The 19,571-nt window shown below is 50.0% G+C and overlaps 1 protein-coding gene across 1 annotated transcript in view; it reads right to left on the bottom strand.

Annotated features, from left to right (window-relative positions):
• The window catches only part of LOC139399621 (1-phosphatidylinositol 4,5-bisphosphate phosphodiesterase beta-4-like), a gene marked incomplete at both ends in the record, with an annotated part of 36,808 nt that extends 17,492 nt beyond the window's left edge, over positions 1 to 19,316 (bottom strand). Inside the window, 6 exons of the mRNA XM_071144970.1 lie at positions 7,483 to 7,542; positions 11,007 to 11,087; positions 18,733 to 18,748; positions 18,847 to 18,926; positions 19,045 to 19,060; positions 19,237 to 19,316. Coding sequence (XP_071001071.1) covers positions 7,483 to 7,542; positions 11,007 to 11,087; positions 18,733 to 18,748; positions 18,847 to 18,926; positions 19,045 to 19,060; positions 19,237 to 19,316 — 333 coding nt within the window. The remainder of the gene's footprint in view (positions 1 to 7,482; positions 7,543 to 11,006; positions 11,088 to 18,732; positions 18,749 to 18,846; positions 18,927 to 19,044; positions 19,061 to 19,236) is intronic.
• Between the last annotated feature and the right edge of the window lie 255 nt (positions 19,317 to 19,571).

A 19,571-nucleotide genomic window follows, 5' to 3' on the forward strand; every position in this document is an offset into this window, starting at 1 on the left:
GATGGGATAGAGGGAGGGAGGATGGGATAAAGGGAGGGTGGATGGGATAGAGGGAGGGAGGATGGGATAGAGGGAGGGAGGATGGGATAGAGGGAGGGAGGGAGGATGGGATAGAGTGGGGAGGGAGGATGGGATAGAGGGAGGGAGGATGGGATAGAGGGAGGGAGGATGGCATAGAGGGAGGGAGGGTGGGATAGAGGGAGTGAGGGTGGATGGGATAGAGGGAGGGAGGGAGGATGGGATAGAGGGAGGGAGGGAGGATGGGATAGAGGGAGGGAGGGAGGATGGGATAGAGGGAGGGAGGGTGGATGGGATAGAGGGAGGGTGGATGGGATAGAGGGAGGGAGGGAGGATGGGATAGAGGGAGGGAGGGAGGATGGGATAGAGGGAGGGAGGGAGGATGGGATAGAGGGAGGGAGGGAGGATGGGATAGAGGGAGGGAGGATGGGATAGAGGGAGGGAGGGAGGGAGGATGGGATAGAGGGAGGGAGGGAGGATGGGATAGAGGGAGGGTGGATGGGATAGAGGGAGGGTGGATGGGATAGAGGGAGGGAGGATGGGATAGAGGGAGGGAGGGTGGGATAGAGGGAGGGAGGGTGGGATAGAGGGAGGGAGGGTGGGATAGAGGGAGGGAGGATGGGATAGAGGGAGGGAGGGTGGGATAGAGGGAGGGAGGGTGGATGGGATAGAGGGAGGGAGGGTGGATGGGATAGAGGGAGGGAGGGAGGATGGGATAGAGGGAGGGAGGATGGGATAGAGGGAGGGTGGATGGGATAGAGGGAGGGAGGGAGGATGGGATAGAGGGGGGAGGGAGGATGGGATAGAGGGAGGGAGGGTGGATGGGATAGAGGGAGGGAGGATGGGATAGAGGGAGGGTGGATGGGATAGAGGGAGGGAGGGTGGATGGGATAGAGGTTGGGAGGGTGGATGGGATAGAGGATGGGAGGGAGGATGGGATAGAGGGAGGGAGGATGGGATAGAGGGAGGGTGGATGGGATAGAGGGAGGGAGGATGGGATAGAGGGAGGGAGGGAGGATGGGATAGAGTGGGGAGGGAGGATGGGATAGAGGGAGGGAGGATGGGATAGAGGGAGGGAGGATGGCATAGAGGGAGGGAGGGTGGGATAGAGGGAGTGAGGGTGGATGGGATAGAGGGAGGGAGGGAGGATGGGATAGAGGGAGGGAGGGAGGATGGGATAGAGGGAGGGAGGGAGGATGGGATAGAGGGAGGGTGGATGGGATAGAGGGAGGGAGGGAGGATGGGATAGAGGGAGGGAGGGAGGATGGGATAGAGGGAGGGAGGGAGGATGGGATAGAGGGAGGGAGGGAGGATGGGATAGAGGGAGGGAGGATGGGATAGAGGGAGGGAGGGAGGGAGGATGGGATAGAGGGAGGGAGGGAGGATGGGATAGAGGGAGGGAGGGAGGATGGGATAGAGGGAGGGTGGATGGGATAGAGGGAGGGTGGATGGGATAGAGGGAGGGAGGATGGGATAGAGGGAGGGAGGGTGGGATAGAGGGAGGGAGGATGGGATAGAGGGAGGGAGGGTGGGATAGAGGGAGGGAGGGTGGATGGGATAGAGGGAGGGAGGGTGGATGGGATAGAGGGAGGGAGGGAGGATGGGATAGAGGGAGGGCGGGTGGATGGGATAGAGGGAGGGAGGGTGGATGGGATAGAGGGAGGGAGGGTGGATGGGATAGAGGGAGGGAGGGAGGATGGGATAGAGGGAGGGAGGGAGGATGGGATAGAGGGAGGGAGGATGGGATAGAGGGAGGGAGGGAGGATGGGATAGAGGGAGGGAGGGAGGATGGGATAGAGGGAGGGTGGATGGGATAGAGGGAGGGTGGATGGGATAGAGGGAGGGAGGATGGGATAGAGGGAGGGAGGGTGGGATAGAGGGAGGGAGGATGGGATAGAGGGAGGGAGGGTGGGATAGAGGGAGGGAGGGTGGATGGGATAGAGGGAGGGAGGGTGGATGGGATAGAGGGAGGGAGGGAGGATGGGATAGAGGGAGGGCGGGTGGATGGGATAGAGGGAGGGAGGGTGGATGGGATAGAGGGAGGGAGGGTGGATGGGATAGAGGGAGGGAGGGAGGATGGGATAGAGGGAGGGAGGATGGGAGGATGGGATAGAGGGAGGGAGGATGGGATAGAGGGAGGGAGGGAGGATGGGATAGAGGGAGGGAGGGTGGATGGGATAGAGGGAGGGAGGATGGGATAGAGGGAGGGTGGATGGGATAGAGGGAGGGAGGGTGGATGGGATAGAGGATGGGAGGGTGGATGGGATAGAGGATGGGAGGGAGGATGGGATAGAGGGAGGGAGGATGGGATAGAGGGAGGGTGGATGGGATAGAGGGAGGGAGGGAGGATGGGATAGAGGGGGGAGGGAGGATGGGATAGAGGGAGGGAGGGTGGATGGGATAGAGGATGGGAGGGTGGATGGGATAGAGGATGGGAGGGTGGATGGGATAGAGGATGAGAGGGAGGATGGGATAGAGGGAGGGAGGATGGGATAAAGGGAGGGTGGATGGGATAGAGGGAGGGAGGATGGGATAGAGGGAGGGAGGATGGGATAGAGGGAGGGAGGGAGGATGGGATAGAGTGGGGAGGGAGGATGGGATAGAGGGAGGGAGGATGGGATAGAGGGAGGGAGGATGGCATAGAGGGAGGGAGGGTGGGATAGAGGGAGTGAGGGTGGATGGGATAGAGGGAGGGAGGGAGGATGGGATAGAGGGAGGGAGGGAGGATGGGATAGAGGGAGGGAGGGAGGATGGGATAGAGGGAGGGAGGGAGGATGGGATAGAGGGAGGGTGGATGGGATAGAGGGAGGGAGGGAGGATGGGATAGAGGGAGGGAGGGAGGATGGGATAGAGGGAGGGAGGGAGGATGGGATAGAGGGAGGGAGGGAGGATGGGATAGAGGGAGGGAGGATGGGATAGAGGGAGGGAGGGAGGGAGGATGGGATAGAGGGAGGGAGGGAGGATGGGATAGAGGGAGGGAGGGAGGATGGGATAGAGGGAGGGTGGATGGGATAGAGGGAGGGTGGATGGGATAGAGGGAGGGAGGATGGGATAGAGGGAGGGAGGGTGGGATAGAGGGAGGGAGGGTGGGATAGAGGGAGGGAGGGTGGGATAGAGGGAGGGAGGATGGGATAGAGGGAGGGAGGGTGGGATAGAGGGAGGGAGGATGGGACAGAGGGAGGGGGGTGGGATAGAGGGAGGGAGGATGGGATAGAGGGAGGGTGGGAGGATGGGACAGAGGGAGGGGGGTGGGATAGAGGGAGGGAGGGAGGATTGGATAGAGGGAGGGAGGGAGGATGGGACAGAGGGAGGGGGGGTGGATGGGATAGAGGGAGGGAGGGTGGGATAGAGGGAGGGAGGGAGGGAGGATGGGATAGAGGGAGGGAGGATGGGATAGAGGGAGGGAGGGAGGATGGGATAGAGGGAGGGAGGGAGGATGGGATAGAGGGAGGGTGGATGGGATAGAGGGAGGGTGGATGGGATAGAGGGAGGGAGGATGGGATAGAGGGAGGGAGGGTGGGATAGAGGGAGGGAGGATGGGATAGAGGGAGGGAGGGTGGGATAGAGGGAGGGAGGGTGGATGGGATAGAGGGAGGGAGGGTGGATGGGATAGAGGGAGGGAGGGAGGATGGGATAGAGGGAGGGCGGGTGGATGGGATAGAGGGAGGGAGGGTGGATGGGATAGAGGGAGGGAGGGTGGATGGGATAGAGGGAGGGAGGGAGGATGGGATAGAGGGAGGGAGGATGGGAGGATGGGATAGAGGGAGGGAGGATGGGATAGAGGGAGGGAGGGAGGATGGGATAGAGGGAGGGAGGGTGGATGGGATAGAGGGAGGGAGGATGGGATAGAGGGAGGGTGGATGGGATAGAGGGAGGGAGGGTGGATGGGATAGAGGATGGGAGGGTGGATGGGATAGAGGATGGGAGGGAGGATGGGATAGAGGGAGGGAGGATGGGATAGAGGGAGGGTGGATGGGATAGAGGGAGGGAGGGAGGATGGGATAGAGGGGGGAGGGAGGATGGGATAGAGGGAGGGAGGGTGGATGGGATAGAGGATGGGAGGGTGGATGGGATAGAGGATGGGAGGGTGGATGGGATAGAGGATGAGAGGGAGGATGGGATAGAGGGAGGGAGGATGGGATAAAGGGAGGGTGGATGGGATAGAGGGAGGGAGGATGGGATAGAGGGAGGGAGGATGGGATAGAGGGAGGGAGGGAGGATGGGATAGAGTGGGGAGGGAGGATGGGATAGAGGGAGGGAGGATGGGATAGAGGGAGGGAGGATGGCATAGAGGGAGGGAGGGTGGGATAGAGGGAGTGAGGGTGGATGGGATAGAGGGAGGGAGGGAGGATGGGATAGAGGGAGGGAGGGAGGATGGGATAGAGGGAGGGAGGGAGGATGGGATAGAGGGAGGGAGGGAGGATGGGATAGAGGGAGGGTGGATGGGATAGAGGGAGGGAGGGAGGATGGGATAGAGGGAGGGAGGGAGGATGGGATAGAGGGAGGGAGGGAGGATGGGATAGAGGGAGGGAGGGAGGATGGGATAGAGGGAGGGAGGATGGGATAGAGGGAGGGAGGGAGGGAGGATGGGATAGAGGGAGGGAGGGAGGATGGGATAGAGGGAGGGAGGGAGGATGGGATAGAGGGAGGGTGGATGGGATAGAGGGAGGGTGGATGGGATAGAGGGAGGGAGGATGGGATAGAGGGAGGGAGGGTGGGATAGAGGGAGGGAGGGTGGGATAGAGGGAGGGAGGGTGGGATAGAGGGAGGGAGGAAGGGATAGAGGGAGGGAGGGTGGGATAGAGGGAGGGAGGATGGGACAGAGGGAGGGGGGTGGGATAGAGGGAGGGAGGATGGGATAGAGGGAGGGTGGGAGGATGGGACAGAGGGAGGGGGGTGGGATAGAGGGAGGGAGGGAGGATTGGATAGAGGGAGGGAGGGAGGATGGGACAGAGGGAGGGGGGGTGGATGGGATAGAGGGAGGGAGGGTGGGATAGAGGGAGGGAGGGAGGGAGGATGGGATAGAGGGAGGGAGGGTGGATGGGATAGAGGGAGGGAGGGTGGATGGGATAGAGGGAGGGAGGGAGGATGGGATAGAGGGAGGGAGGGTGGATGGGATAGAGGGAGGGAGGATGGGATAGAGGGAGGGTGGATGGGATAGAGGGAGCGAGGGTGGATAAGATAGAGGGAGGGAGGGAGGATGGGATAGAGGGAGGGAGGGAGGATGGGATAGAGGGAGGGAGGATGGGATAGAGGGAGGGTGGATGGGATAGAGGGAGGGAGGGAGGATGGGATAGAGGGAGGGAGGGAGGATGGGATAGAGGGAGGGAGGGTGGATGGGATAGAGGGAGGGAGGATGGGATAGAGGGAGGGTGGATGGGATAGAGGGAGGGAGGGAGGATGGGATAGAGGGAGGGAGGGTGGATGGGATAGAGGGAGGGAGGATGGGATAGAGGGAGGGTGGATGGGATAGAGGGAGGGAGGGTGGATGGGATAGAGGATGGGAGGGTGGATGGGATAGAGGATGGGACGGAGGATGGGATAGAGGGAGGGAGGATGGGATAGAGGGAGGGTGGATGGGATAGAGGGAGGGAGGGAGGATGGGATAGAGGGGGGAGGGAGGATGGGATAGAGGATGGAAGGGTGGATGGGATAGAGGATGGGAGGGTGGATGGGATAGAGGATGAGAGGGAGGATGGGATAGAGGGAGGGAGGATGGGATAGAGGGAGGGGGGTGGGATAGAGGGAGGGAGGATGGGATAGAGGGAGGGTGGGAGGATGGGACAGAGGGAGGGGGGTGGGATAGAGGGAGGGAGGGAGGATTGGATAGAGGGAGGGAGGGAGGATGGGACAGAGGGAGGGGGGGTGGATGGGATAGAGGGAGGGAGGGTGGGATAGAGGGAGGGAGGGAGGGAGGATGGGATAGAGGGAGGGAGGGTGGATGGGATAGAGGGAGGGAGGGTGGATGGGATAGAGGGAGGGAGGGAGGATGGGATAGAGGGAGGGAGGGTGGATGGGATAGAGGGAGGGAGGATGGGATAGAGGGAGGGTGGATGGAATAGAGGGAGCGAGGGTGGATAAGATAGAGGGAGGGAGGGAGGATGGGATAGAGGGAGGGAGGGAGGATGGGATAGAGGGAGGGAGGATGGGATAGAGGGAGGGTGGATGGGATAGAGGGAGGGAGGGAGGATGGGATAGAGGGAGGGAGGGAGGATGGGATAGAGGGAGGGAGGGTGGATGGGATAGAGGGAGGGAGGATGGGATAGAGGGAGGGTGGATGGGATAGAGGGAGGGAGGGTGGATGGGATAGAGGATGGGAGGGTGGATGGGATAGAGGATGGGAGGGAGGATGGGATAGAGGGAGGGAGGATGGGATAGAGGGAGGGTGGATGGGATAGAGGGAGGGAGGGAGGATGGGATAGAGGGGGGAGGGAGGATGGGATAGAGGGAGGGAGGGTGGATGGGATAGAGGATGGGAGGGTGGATGGGATAGAGGATGGGAGGGTGGATGGGATAGAGGATGAGAGGGAGGATGGGATAGAGGGAGGGAGGATGGGATAGAGGGAGGGTGGATGGGATAGAGGGAGGGAGGGAGGATGGGATAGAGGGAGGGAGGGAGGATGGGATAGAGTGGGGAGGGAGGATGGGATAGAGGGAGGGAGGGTGGGATGGAGGGAGGGAGGGTGGGATAGAGGGAGGGTGGGATAGAGGGAGGGAGGGTGGGATAGAGGGAGGGAGGGAGGGAGGGTGGGATAGAGGGAGGGAGGGTGGATGGGATAGAGGGAGTGAGGATGGGATAGAGGGAGGGAGGATGGGATAGAGGGAGGGAGGATGGCATAGAGGGAGGGAGGGTGGGATAGAGGGAGGGAGGGTGGATGCGATAGAGGGAGGGAGGGAGGATGGGATAGAGGGAGGGAGGGAGGATGGGATAGAGGGAGGGAGGGAGGATGGGATAGAGGGAGGGTGGATGGGATAGAGGGAGGGAGGGAGGATGGGATAGAGGGAGGGAGGGTGGGATAGAGGGAGGGAGGGAGGATGGGATAGAGGGAGGGAGGGAGGATGGGATAGAGGGAGGGAGGGTGGGATAGAGGGAGGGAGGATGGGATAGAGGGAGGGAGGGAGGGAGGATGGGATAGAGGGAGGGAGGGAGGATGGGATAGAGGGAGGGAGGGAGGATGGGATAGAGGGAGGGTGGATGGGATAGAGGGAGGGTGGATGGGATAGAGGGAGGGAGGATGGGATAGAGGGAGGGAGGGTGGACGGGATAGAGGGAGGGAGGGAGGATGGGATAGAGGGAGGGTGGATGGGATAGAGGGAGGGTGGATGGGATAGAGGGAGGGTGGATGGGATAGAGGGAGGGAGGATGGGATACAGGGAGGGAGGGTGGGATAGAGGGAGGGATAGAGGGAGGGATAGAGGGAGGGAGGGATAGAAAGGGGTGAAATTGTGTTTCCATAATCTCACCCTTGGAACGGCTCCGACTCGAATACTGTTGATCAGAGAACATTCTAGAACCTGGCCCTCCTGTAGAGAGAGAAACAGATGGAGGGATATAGGAGAGAGAGAGAGAGAGAGAGAGAGAGAGAGAGAGAGAGAGAAAATAGAGATCTCGTCAATGCCAAATAAAACAGACATACTCCGACCCCACCTCCCCTAGCTTTGTCTGATTACTGTAGCAACCTGACTGTCACTTCCAGAAGTCCCATAGACATTTTGTCTACAGCTAGTGACAAGACATGTCTGTTCTCAAGGACACATACAGTACCTTAGAGAGATACAGTAATATTATACATTGCTATCCTCTTACACAACGGCTAAATCACAATGGTGTGACGGATAACAATGGGCTTCCTCTCCAACCAGCATTACCCTAAACCATCAGTAGCCAACCCTCCTAATTGGAAGACTCAGGTGTGCTAGAGCAGGGCTAGAACAAAAGCCTGCAGACCCAGTATCTAACTCGCCAGGAGTAGGGTATAGGCTACCATTGCCTTATAAGTGGTGATAAATGCTGTAGTTAGCGAGGATAACTGTTAGTGAGGATATGGGCCTGTATCTCCTCTATAGGGAGGGTTCATTTCACACAGACCTCTCCATTCTATACCACTGTCTTTCTTTATCTCTCTGAATAAACTCCATTCTATACCACTGTCTTTCTTTATCTCTCTGAATAAACTCCATTCTATACCACTGTCTTTCTCTCTCTCTGAATAAACTCCATTCTATACCACTGTCTTTCTCTTTCTCTGAATAAACTCCATTCTATACCACTGTCTTTCTTTATCTCTCTGAATAAACTCCATTCTATTCCACTGTCTTTCTCTCTCTGAATAAACTCCATTCTATACCACTGTCTTTATCTCTCTGAATAAACTCCATTCTATACCACTGTCTTTCTCTCTCTGAATAAACTCCATTCTATACCACTGTCTTTCTCTCTCTCTGAATAAACTCCATTCTATACCACTGTCTTTCTCTCTCTCTGAATAAACTCCATTCTATACCACTGTCTTTCTTTCTCTCTCTGAATAAACTCCATTCTATACCACTGTCTTTGTCTCTCTGAATAAACTCCATTCTATACCACTGTCTTTCTTTCTCTGAATAAACTCCATTCTATACCACTGTCTTTCTCGCTCTGAATAAACTGCATTCTATTCCACTGTCTTTCTTTCTCTGAATAAACTCCATTCTATACCACTATCTTTCTCTCTCTCTGAATAAACTCCATTCTATACCACTGTCTTTATCTCTCTGAATAAACTCCATTCTATACCACTGTCTTTCTTTATCTCTCTGAATAAACTCCATTCTATACCACTGTCTTTCTCTCTCTCTGAATAAACTCCATTCTATACCACTGTCTTTCTCTCTCTCTGAATAAACTCCATTCTATACCACTGTCTTTCTCTCTCTCTGAATAAACTCCATTCTATACCACTGTCTTTCTTTATCTCTCTGAATAAACTCCATTCTATTCCACTGTCTTTCTCTCTCTGAATAAACTCCATTCTATACCACTGTCTTTATCTCTCTGAATAAACTCCATTCTATACCACTGTCTTTATCTCTCTGAATAAACTCCATTCTATACTGAATAAACTCCATTCACTGTCTTTCTCTCTCTGAATAAACTCCATTCTATACCACTGTCTTTCTCTCTCTCTGAATAAACTCCATTCTATACCACTGTCTTTCTTTCTCTCTCTGAATAAACTCCATTCTATACCACTGTCTTTCTTTCTCTGAATAAACTCCATTCTATACCACTGTCTTTCTCGCTCTGAATAAACTGCATTCTATTCCACTGTCTTTCTTTCTCTGAATAAACTCCATTCTATACCACTATCTTTCTCTCTCTCTGAATAAACTCCATTCTATACCACTGTCTTTCTCGCTCTGAATAAACTGCATTCTATACCACTGTCTTTATCTCTCTGAATAAACTCCATTCTATACCACTATCTTTCTCTCTCTCTGAATAAACTCCATTCTATACCACTGTCTTTATCTCTCTGAATAAACTCCATTCTATACCACTGTCTTTCTCTCTCTGAATAAACTCCATTCTATACCACTGTCTTTCTCTCTCTGAATAAACTGCATTCTATACCACTGTCTTTCTTTATCTCTCTGAATAAACTCCATTCTATACCACTGTCTTTCTCTCTCTGAATAAACTCCATTCTATACCACTGTCTTTATCTCTCTGAATAAACTCCATTCTATACCACTGTCTTTCTTTCTCTGAATAAACTGCATTCTATACCACTGTCTTTCTCTCTCTGAATAAACTCCATTCTATACCACTGTCTTTCTCTCTGAATAAACTCCATTCTATACCACTGTCTTTCTCTCTCTGAATAAACTCCATTCTATACCACTGTCTTTCTTTCTCTCTCTGAATAAACTCCATTCTATACCACTGTCTTTCTCTCTCTCTGAATAAACTCCATTCTATACCACTGTCTTTCTCTCTCTGAATAAACTACATTCTATACCACTGTCTTTCTTTCTCTCTCTGAATAAACTCCATTCTATTCCACTGTCTTTCTCTCTCTGAATAAACTCCATTCTATACCACTGTCTTTCTCTCTGAATAAACTCCATTCTATTCCACTGTCTTTCTCTCTCTGAATAAACTCCATTCTATACCACTGTCTTTCTCTCTGAATAAACTCCATTCTATACCACTGTCTTTCTCTCTGAATAAACTCCATTCTATACCACTGTCTTTCTCTCTCTGAATAAACTACATTCTATTCCACTGTCTTTCTCTCTGAATAAACTCCATTCTATACCACTGTCTTTCTCTCTCTGAATAAACTACATTCTATTCCACTTTCTTTCTTTCTCTCTCTGAATAAACTCCATTCTATTTCACTGTCTTTCTTTCTCTCTCTGAATAAACTCCATTCTATACCACTGTCCTTCTCTCTCTGAATAAACTCCATTCTATTCCACTGTCCTTCTCTCTCTAAATAAACTCCATTCTATACCACTGTCTTTATCTCTCTGAATAAACTCCATTCTATACCACTGTCTTTCTTTCTCTCTCTGAATAAACTCCATTCTATACCACTGTCTTTCTTTCTCTCTCTGAATAAACTCCATTCTATTCCACTGTCTTTCTCTCTCTGAATAAACTCCATTCTATACCACTGTCTTTCTCTCTGAATAAACTCCATTCTATTCCACTGTCTTTCTCTCTCTGAATAAACTCCATTCTATACCACTGTCCTTCTCTCTCTGAATAAACTCCATTCTATACCACTATCTTTCTCTCTCTGAATAAACTCCATTCTATTCCACTGTCTTTCTCTCTCTGAATAAACTCCATTCTATACCACTGTCCTTCTCTCTCTGAATAAACTCCATTATATTACACTGTCTTTCTCTCTCTGAACACACTAAGACAGGGCTCTGCATTGAGTGAGAGGTTGAGACCAGAGACGTTTATATTCACAGCTCTGGTTGAGAGACTGTACCTTTCCGTCGCTCTTCCATGTGATGAAGAAGCCAAACTCGTCCACTTTTACCAGACAGTTGGGCTCAAACAGAAACGGGTCCTGCGAGAAGACAGAAGCATTTTAATAAGAGAGCAGCCTCATCAATCAGAGGTTTTATTTGACATCCAAGGACATTACACACCCTCCATTACCTAGCTAGCACACATGGCTTATGGAACAAGATAAACAGCATCCATAATTCATTTGTAAAGAAGTAACACACACACACGTGAAGGAGAACACACGTAGGCGAGGAGACACATACACAAGGAAAATACACACACACAAAACACACACACACCTACAGCCTGTGAGTGCAGGACAGGAGGACCTAGCATTAAAACAAACAAAAACACAGGAATGTGAATATCAGGAAGTGTTGAATATGTACCACACAACAACCAACCGTTACCTTGGTGACAGAACATAACCCTGATTAACGTAGCAAGCAACACTCACTGGTCTGCTGGACATATAATAAAATAGCAATTATCCTGGCTAATAGTATCACACTTCCTCTTACATGTTTACTGTGACTTTATATGACATTGGAGACGGAAGAGTCTGAAGTTATATTTACTTTGAGAAATACCAAAATAGTTCCCAACCAACTAATCAAAACCCCTAACTTAATAGTTAGAGCTGTGCAATATTTACAGTGTACTTAATGTGGTAAACAACCCAGTTTGAAATCCCTGAAACTGTTATTAGTCAAATAGCCAGGCTTGTTTCAGGCCACTCTGTCCAATATCACTCTGTCCAATATCAGTCTGAAACACATGCTCACAAGTAAAGGCAATCTGTGTGTGTGTGTGTGTGTGTGTGTCTGAGTGTGTGTATATATGAAAGAGAGAGAGAGAGAGAGAGAGAGAGAGAGAGAGAGAAAGAGAGAGAAAGAGAGAGAAAGAGAGAGAAAGAGAGAGAGAGAGAGAGAGAGAAAGAAAGAAAGAAAGAAAGAAAGAAAGAAAGAAAGAAAGAAAGAAAGAAAGAAAGAAAAAGAGAAAGGGGGAGTAAGTAGGTGTGGGCTGGCGACAGAGTAATAGCAAAGTCACTTGGATTACATTCCATTAGTACATTTCCATCCATATATTTGACACATTCTAAGTGAGCGCCCATGTGTGTGTAAGAGAAAGACAGAGTAGGAGAGAGAAAGACAGAGTAGGTGAGAGAAAGACAGAGTAGGAGAGAGAAAGACAGAGTAGGTGAGAGAAAGACAGAGTAGGTGAGAGAAAGACAGAGTAGGAGAGAGAGAAAGACAGAGTAGAAGGTAGTTGCAGTCTCAACTATATCTGGAGCTAAAGCAAACAGTGAGCACACACACACACACACACACACACACACACACACACACACACACACACACACACACACACACACACACACACACACACACACACACACACACACACACACACACACACACACACACACACACACACAGCAGGATGTGGTGTTTCAGTGAGATTATGTAAATCCTACAGTACATGTGCTGCTCGACACCAAAAATAGCACTAACTCCCTTACTCTGAGCAAATATGGCTGTTAAATTCACCCAGATCCATTGTCACCTAATCCCAGACTAATAATTAACAGTCCTGACATTTAGAGAAGTTGGAAACCACCAAGAATGCAATTCAAACCAACCCTTCACCTGTTCTTCCATCTGTGTTGTGCACCTTGCTGTGTAAACTGGCCTTTCCTTATACTCAACTTGTAAAGATGTCTGTCATAGCTAGTATCTACAATATCATGCTGGGCTCTCCTTCCTGTTAAGAGGTAACCTGGCTGTCTTCTACTCCTAATGAACCTAAAATGGCTTTTAAGGAATATTTGACTAGGAACACTCTGTCCCTACTCCCAAACGCATACACACCCCCTCCCTCCCCCTCACACACAACTACAACCAAAACACTTGCATATTGCGACCCTTTGAATTGGCAGTGTTTTAATTGGTTGCTAGGGTGCTAGTTTTTTTGTTGCTGTTGCTGGTTATGTTCGTTTTTGGTTCACAATATGCTATTTCTTTATTATAAAGACTTACACAAACAGGTAGGCAACAATGGGTATGCAGACCAGGTATTCAAAAGGTTTGGTCCGAAGTCTTGGTTGAATTTTTGCGATGCGCATTTCAGTCATCATACACTGTCTGAATGATCATTTCTAAAGGCTTTCCACAAAAATCTTTCCATTTGAATGCGGACTGCAAAGTAGGACTACCTGACAATTATATCATGCTGATTTGTATCAATCACGGGGCATTTGTTTCGCAAACTCTGACATCACATGTAGCCTACTCTGTACATTGCACAGTACAAAAATGAATGATATATGTAAACCCTGGATGGCTGATGCTGTGTATTGGCCAGTGAGAGGCTTTGAAGCCCCCGGTTGGCCATACTGGCACTCCCCAGAAGGAGCAGTCCTCCATAGGAATGAATGGAATCCTACAGTATTTACATTAAATGTTTCAAGGACAAAATGACATATATGTATTTAAGTATTTTTCTGTTGTCCGAACCATTTGGGTCTCGAGAACACGATGGGGTTCTCAGTTTTCCTCTACAATCCCCCACAAGCCTCACAAGTCCTTGGTCACCCAATACCACTTTCAAAAATGTATGGAAGTATGGACGTTTTGTACACACCCAAAAAGGGGTTAAATATGGGTAAAGATTTATCAAAACCAATTTCTGAGCTTTCTTATAACTCTCAGATATAGGACAGACACTTCAAAACATACTTCCTTTTTACAATTTAGTTTTACTCTCTGTTCTGCCATGTATGAATGTGTTATTCAATGTGTTTCTATGGGCTAATGGCAGAAAGTCCAAATTCAATGTTTCATCAAATATTTTTTGTATATATTTTTTATACCTAGTGGTCCTAAAATGTCTAACTAAATAGCAAAATGATACATGGTATGACCATCTTAAAAAATGTTCGCTTTTTTTTTGTATTGTTCCAGACTTCAAAAGTGGTCTCCTAATGTAGGTGTTTCTCAACATGCATACTATCATTCACATTGGAACAAGGGAGGGTCGGAGTAGAGTCCAAAATACATACTATCATTCACATTGGAACAAGGGAGGGTCGGAGTAGAGTCCAAAATACATACTATCATTCACATTGGAACAAGGGAGGGTCGGAGTAGAGTCCAAAATGCATACTATCATTCACATTGGAACAAGGGAGGGTCGGAGTAGAGTCCAAAATACATACTATCATTCACATTGGAACAAGAGAGGGTCGGAGTAGAGTCCAAAATACATACTATCATTCACATTGGAACAAGGGAGGGTCGGAGTAGAGTCCAAAATACATACTATCATTCACATTGGAACAAGAGAGGGTCGGAGTAGAGTCCAAAATACATACTATCATTCACATTGGAACAAGGGAGGGTCGGAGTAGAGTCCAAAATACATACTTTCATTCACATTGGAACAATGGAGGGTCGGAGTAGAGTCCAAAATACATATTATCATTCACATTGGAACAAGGGAGGGTCGGAGTAGAGTCCAAAATACATACTATCATTCACATTGGAACAAGGGAGGGTCGGAGTAGAGTCCAAAATACATACTATCATTCACATTGGAACAAGGGAGGGTCGGAGTAGAGTCCAAAATACATACTATCATTCACATTGGAACAAGGGAGCGTCGGAGTAGAGTCCAAAATACATACTATCATTCACATTGGAACAATGGAGGGTCGGAGTAGAGTCCAAAATACATATTATCATTCACATTGGAACAAGGGAGGGTCGGAGTAGAGTCCAAAATACATATTATCATTCACATTGGAACAAGGGAGGGTCGGAGTAGAGTCCAAAATACATACTATCATTCACATTGGAACAAGGGAGGGTCGGAGTAGAGTCCAAAATGCATACTATCATTCACATTGGAACAAGGGAGGGTCGGAGTAGAGTCCAAAATGCATACTATCATTCACATTGGAACAAGGGAGGGTCGGAGTAGAGTCCAAAATGCATACTATCATTCACATTGGAACAAGGGAGGGTCGGAGTAGAGTCCAAAATGCATACTATCATTCACATTGGAACAAGGGAAGGTCGGAGTAGAGTCCAAAATGCATACTATCATTCACATTGGAACAAGGGAGGGTCGGAGTAGAGTCCAAAATGCATACTATCATTCACATTGGAACAAGGGAGGGTCGGAGTAGAGTCCAAAATGCATACTATCATTCACATTGGAACAAGGGAGGGTCGGAGTAGAGTCCAAAATGCATACTATCATTCACATTGGAACAAGGGAGGGTCGGAGTAGAGTCCAAAATGCATACTATCATTCACATTAAAACATGGGAGGGTCGGAGTAGAGTCCAAAATGCATACTATCATTCACATTGGAACAAGGGAGGGTCGGAGTAGAGTCCAAAATGCATACTATCATTCACATTGGAACAAGGGAGGGTCGGAGTAGAGTCCAAAATGCATACTATAATTCACATTGGAACAAGGGAGGGTCGGAGTAGAGTCCAAAATGCATACTATAATTCACATTGGAACAAGGGAGGGTCGGAGTAGAGTCCAAAATGCATACTATCATTCACATTGGAACAAGGGAAGGTCGGAGTAGAGTCCAAAATGCATACTATCATTCACATTGGAACAAGGGAGGGTCGGAGTAGAGTCCAAAATGCATACTATCATTCACATTGGAACAAGGGAGGGTCGGAGTAGAGTCCAAAATACATACTATCATTCACATTGGAACAAGGGAGGGTCGGAGTAGAGTCCAAAATACATACTATCATTCACATTGGAACAAGGGAGGGTCGGAGTAGAGTCCAAATCAAAGTATGCAGAACGGAGCACTGAGGGAAAATTACTTTGGTTTGAAATGTTTCCTATTCACATGTTGCATGACTACAATATTTTATCTTGATACGTTAATAAATATATTTACCTTTATTTAACTAGGCAAGTCAGTTAAGAACAAATTCTTATTTTCAATGACAGCCTAGTGGGTTAACTGCCTGTTCAGGGGCAGAATGACAGATTTGTACCTTGTCAGCTCGGGGATTTGAACTTGCAACCTTCCGGTTACTAGTCCAACACTCTAACCACTAGGCTACCCTGCCGCCCCATATGCTGTGTTCATTTTGGCATATTTACCAATTGTCCCTCCAAACAATCAACACAATTATATGTGTACGGAGAGTAGAGTCTATAGGCTACTTGCTCAGCCCGCAAATGAAATAGAACTTTTAATGCATCCGCTTAACCGGACTGGTATTATTTTCCTTCTGGCACATTTACCTGAATGTCAAGCCCTGCAAGGGCATGCTAATTTACATGATGGCTAGTCATTACTAGCCTGGTTCTGTACGGAATCTAGGTACATTATGGGACAGATCAGGCCATTATTATCAGAAGAATTTTGACCAAACCATTGCCACCAGTGAAAAACACACACACACACACACACACACACACACACACACACACACACACACACACACACACACACACACACACACACACACACACACACACACACACACACACACACACACACACACACACACACACACCTTGGATGGAGTGGGGTAGAGAGTGCAGGTGGGAGTCATATATTTGTCTGGAGAAAGAAGAGAAGGAGACCCCTGGTTGTCAGACTCCCTTCTTTCATAACTTTACATTCCTCTCTCAGTGCGTAGTGGAGATCTGCTAAGTGTGTGTGTTTGTTGAGTTTGTGTGTGTGTTGGTTTTGACTGGAGCATGGCTCCCTCCTCTGAGTTCCCCATCCATCACCACACTCTTTAAAAAGAAATAACACACATACACACACGCACCGACATACAAACAGGACTGCTAAGAGCACACCTGGGGAACCACAGCGTTCCCTACAGGAGTCAGTCATCCAGCATCTGTAAATGTAAAAACAAACAGGGGTTATATCAAACCTCCCTTGCCCATAACTATATACTATATTATGAATAAAACCACTATAAACGCCTGTCAAACCAATCACAATAATGGTTATGGCTTAATGTGGAATGACTCAACTCTCTGCTAGTCTCTGGCATGATTGATTGAGTAAGCAGCCAACATTAACACACAGAACAATCCCATGGTCTGATACACACAACTGTGTGGATCTGAGGTTTGTTTTCCATTAGCTGCCTGAGTCACTGGCAGCTGTCTGTGTATGTGTGTGTGTGTGTGTGTGTGTGGACTCAGTAATGAGAGAGGAAGAGGAAGATGATGTGAGGCATTAGTGAGGAGGGTACAGGAGGGGAATACTGTCATCCTTCCTCATCTTTCCTTCACAACAGAAAGATGGAGAATGGGAGATGGAGAGACGGAGAGAGAGTGTGGGAGATGGAGAGACGGAGTGTGGGAGATGGAGAGACGGAGTGTGGGAGATGGAGAGACAGAGTGTGGGAGATGGAGAGACGGAGCATAGGAGAGTGGGAGATGGAGAGACCGAGTGTGGGAGAGTGGGAGATGGAGAGACGGAGTGTGGGAGATGGAGAGACAGAGTTTGGGAGATGGAGAGACAGAGTGTGGGAGATGGAGAGACAGAGCATGGGAGAGTGGGAGATGGAGAGACCGAGTGTGGGAGAGTGGGAGATGGAGAGACGGAGTGTTGGAGATGGAGAGACGAAGTGTGGGAGATGGAGAGACAGAGTGTGGGAGATGGAGAGACAGAGTGTGGGAGATGGAGAGACAGAGTGTGGGAGATGGAGAGACAGAGTGTGGGAGATGGAGAGATGGAGCATGGGAGAGTGGGAGATGGTAAGACCGAGTGTGGGAGATGGAGAGACGGAGTGTGGGAGAGTGGGAGATGGAGAGACAGAGTGTGGGAGAGTGGGAGATGGAGAGACGGAGTGTTGGAGATGGAGAGACGAAGTGTGGGAGATGGAGAGACAGAGTGTGGGAGATGGAGAGACAGAGTGTGGGAGATGGAGAGACAGAGTGTGGGAGATGGAGAGACAGAGTGTGGGAGATGGAGAGATGGAGCATGGGAGAGTGGGAGATGGTAAGACCGAGTGTGGGAGATGGAGAGACGGAGTGTGGGAGAGTGGGAGATGGAGAGACAGAGTGTGGGAGAGTGGGAGATGGAGAGACAGAGTGTGGGAGATGGAGAGACAGAGTGTGGGAGATGGAGAGACAGAGTGTGGGAGAGTGGGAGATGGAGAGACCGAGTGTGGGAAATGGAGAGACAGAGTGTGGGAGATGGAGAGACAGAGTGTGGGAGATGGAAAGACGGAGCATGGGAGAGTGGAAGATGGAGAGACGGAGTGTGGGAGATGGAGTGGGGGAGAGTGGGAGATGGAGAGACGGAGTGTGGGAGATGGAGAGACGGAGTGAGGGAGAATGGGAGATGGAGAGACGGAGTGAGGGAGAATGGGAGATGGAGTGAGGGAGAATGGGAGATGGAGAGACGGAGTGTGGGAGATGGAGAGACGGAGTGTGTGAGAGTGGGAAACGTCTGGTGTTTGAGCCAACACACAAACACACACACACAAACACAGAGATGTTCCTAAAGTGCCTAAACCTATTAGAGCATCAGCCGGCAGCAGACAGTACATCCTTCTGTCATCATTAGTATTACTGATTTATTGATGTCTAATGGGAAGGGAAGTCCCGAAGGACAAACACACCCACACGAACATGTCCCTAAGGACACACGCACCCACACAAACATGTCCCGAAGGACACACGCACCCACACGAACATGTCCCTAAGGACACACGGACAAACACAACCACACGAACATGTCCAAACATGTCCCTAAGGACACACGCACCCACACGAACATGTCCCTAAGGACACACGCACCCACACGAACATGTCCCGAAGGACACACGCACCCACACAAACATGTCCCTAAGGACACACGCACCCACACGAACATGTCCCTAAGGACACACGCACCCACACGAACATGTCCCTAAGGACACACGCACCCACACGAACATGTCCGAACATGTAAGGACACACGCACCCACACGAACATGTCCCTAAGGACACACGCACCCACACGAACATGTCCCTAAGGACACACGCACCCACACGAACATGTCCCTAAGGACACACGCACCCACATGAACATGTCCCTAAGGACACACGCACCCACACGAACATGTCCCTAAGGACACACGCACTCACACAAACATGTCCCTAAGGACACACGCACCCACACAAACATGTCCCGAAGGACACACGCACCCACACGAACATGTCCCGAAGGACACACGCACCCACACGAACATGTCCCTAAGGACACACGCACCCACACGAACATGTCCCTAAGGACACACGCACCCACACGAACATGTCCCTAAGGACACACGCACCCACACGAACATGTCCCGAAGGACACACGCACCCACACGAACATGTCCCTAAGGACAGAGGGATGACTCAACACCACCAGACTAAGAGTCTCCAAATTGACCTTTGACCTAAAGCAATTATGGTTGTCAGTCAATGAGAGAGATCCCCGTGCACGTCACACACCTGGTCTTCTTACATCGTCTGAGGAACTTAGATGATGCATAGAG

The sequence above is a fragment of the Oncorhynchus clarkii genome, unplaced genomic scaffold (genome assembly GCF_045791955.1).
Source record: "Oncorhynchus clarkii lewisi isolate Uvic-CL-2024 unplaced genomic scaffold, UVic_Ocla_1.0 unplaced_contig_7460_pilon_pilon, whole genome shotgun sequence".
In the NCBI taxonomy this organism is placed as follows: domain Eukaryota; kingdom Metazoa; phylum Chordata; class Actinopteri; order Salmoniformes; family Salmonidae; genus Oncorhynchus; species Oncorhynchus clarkii.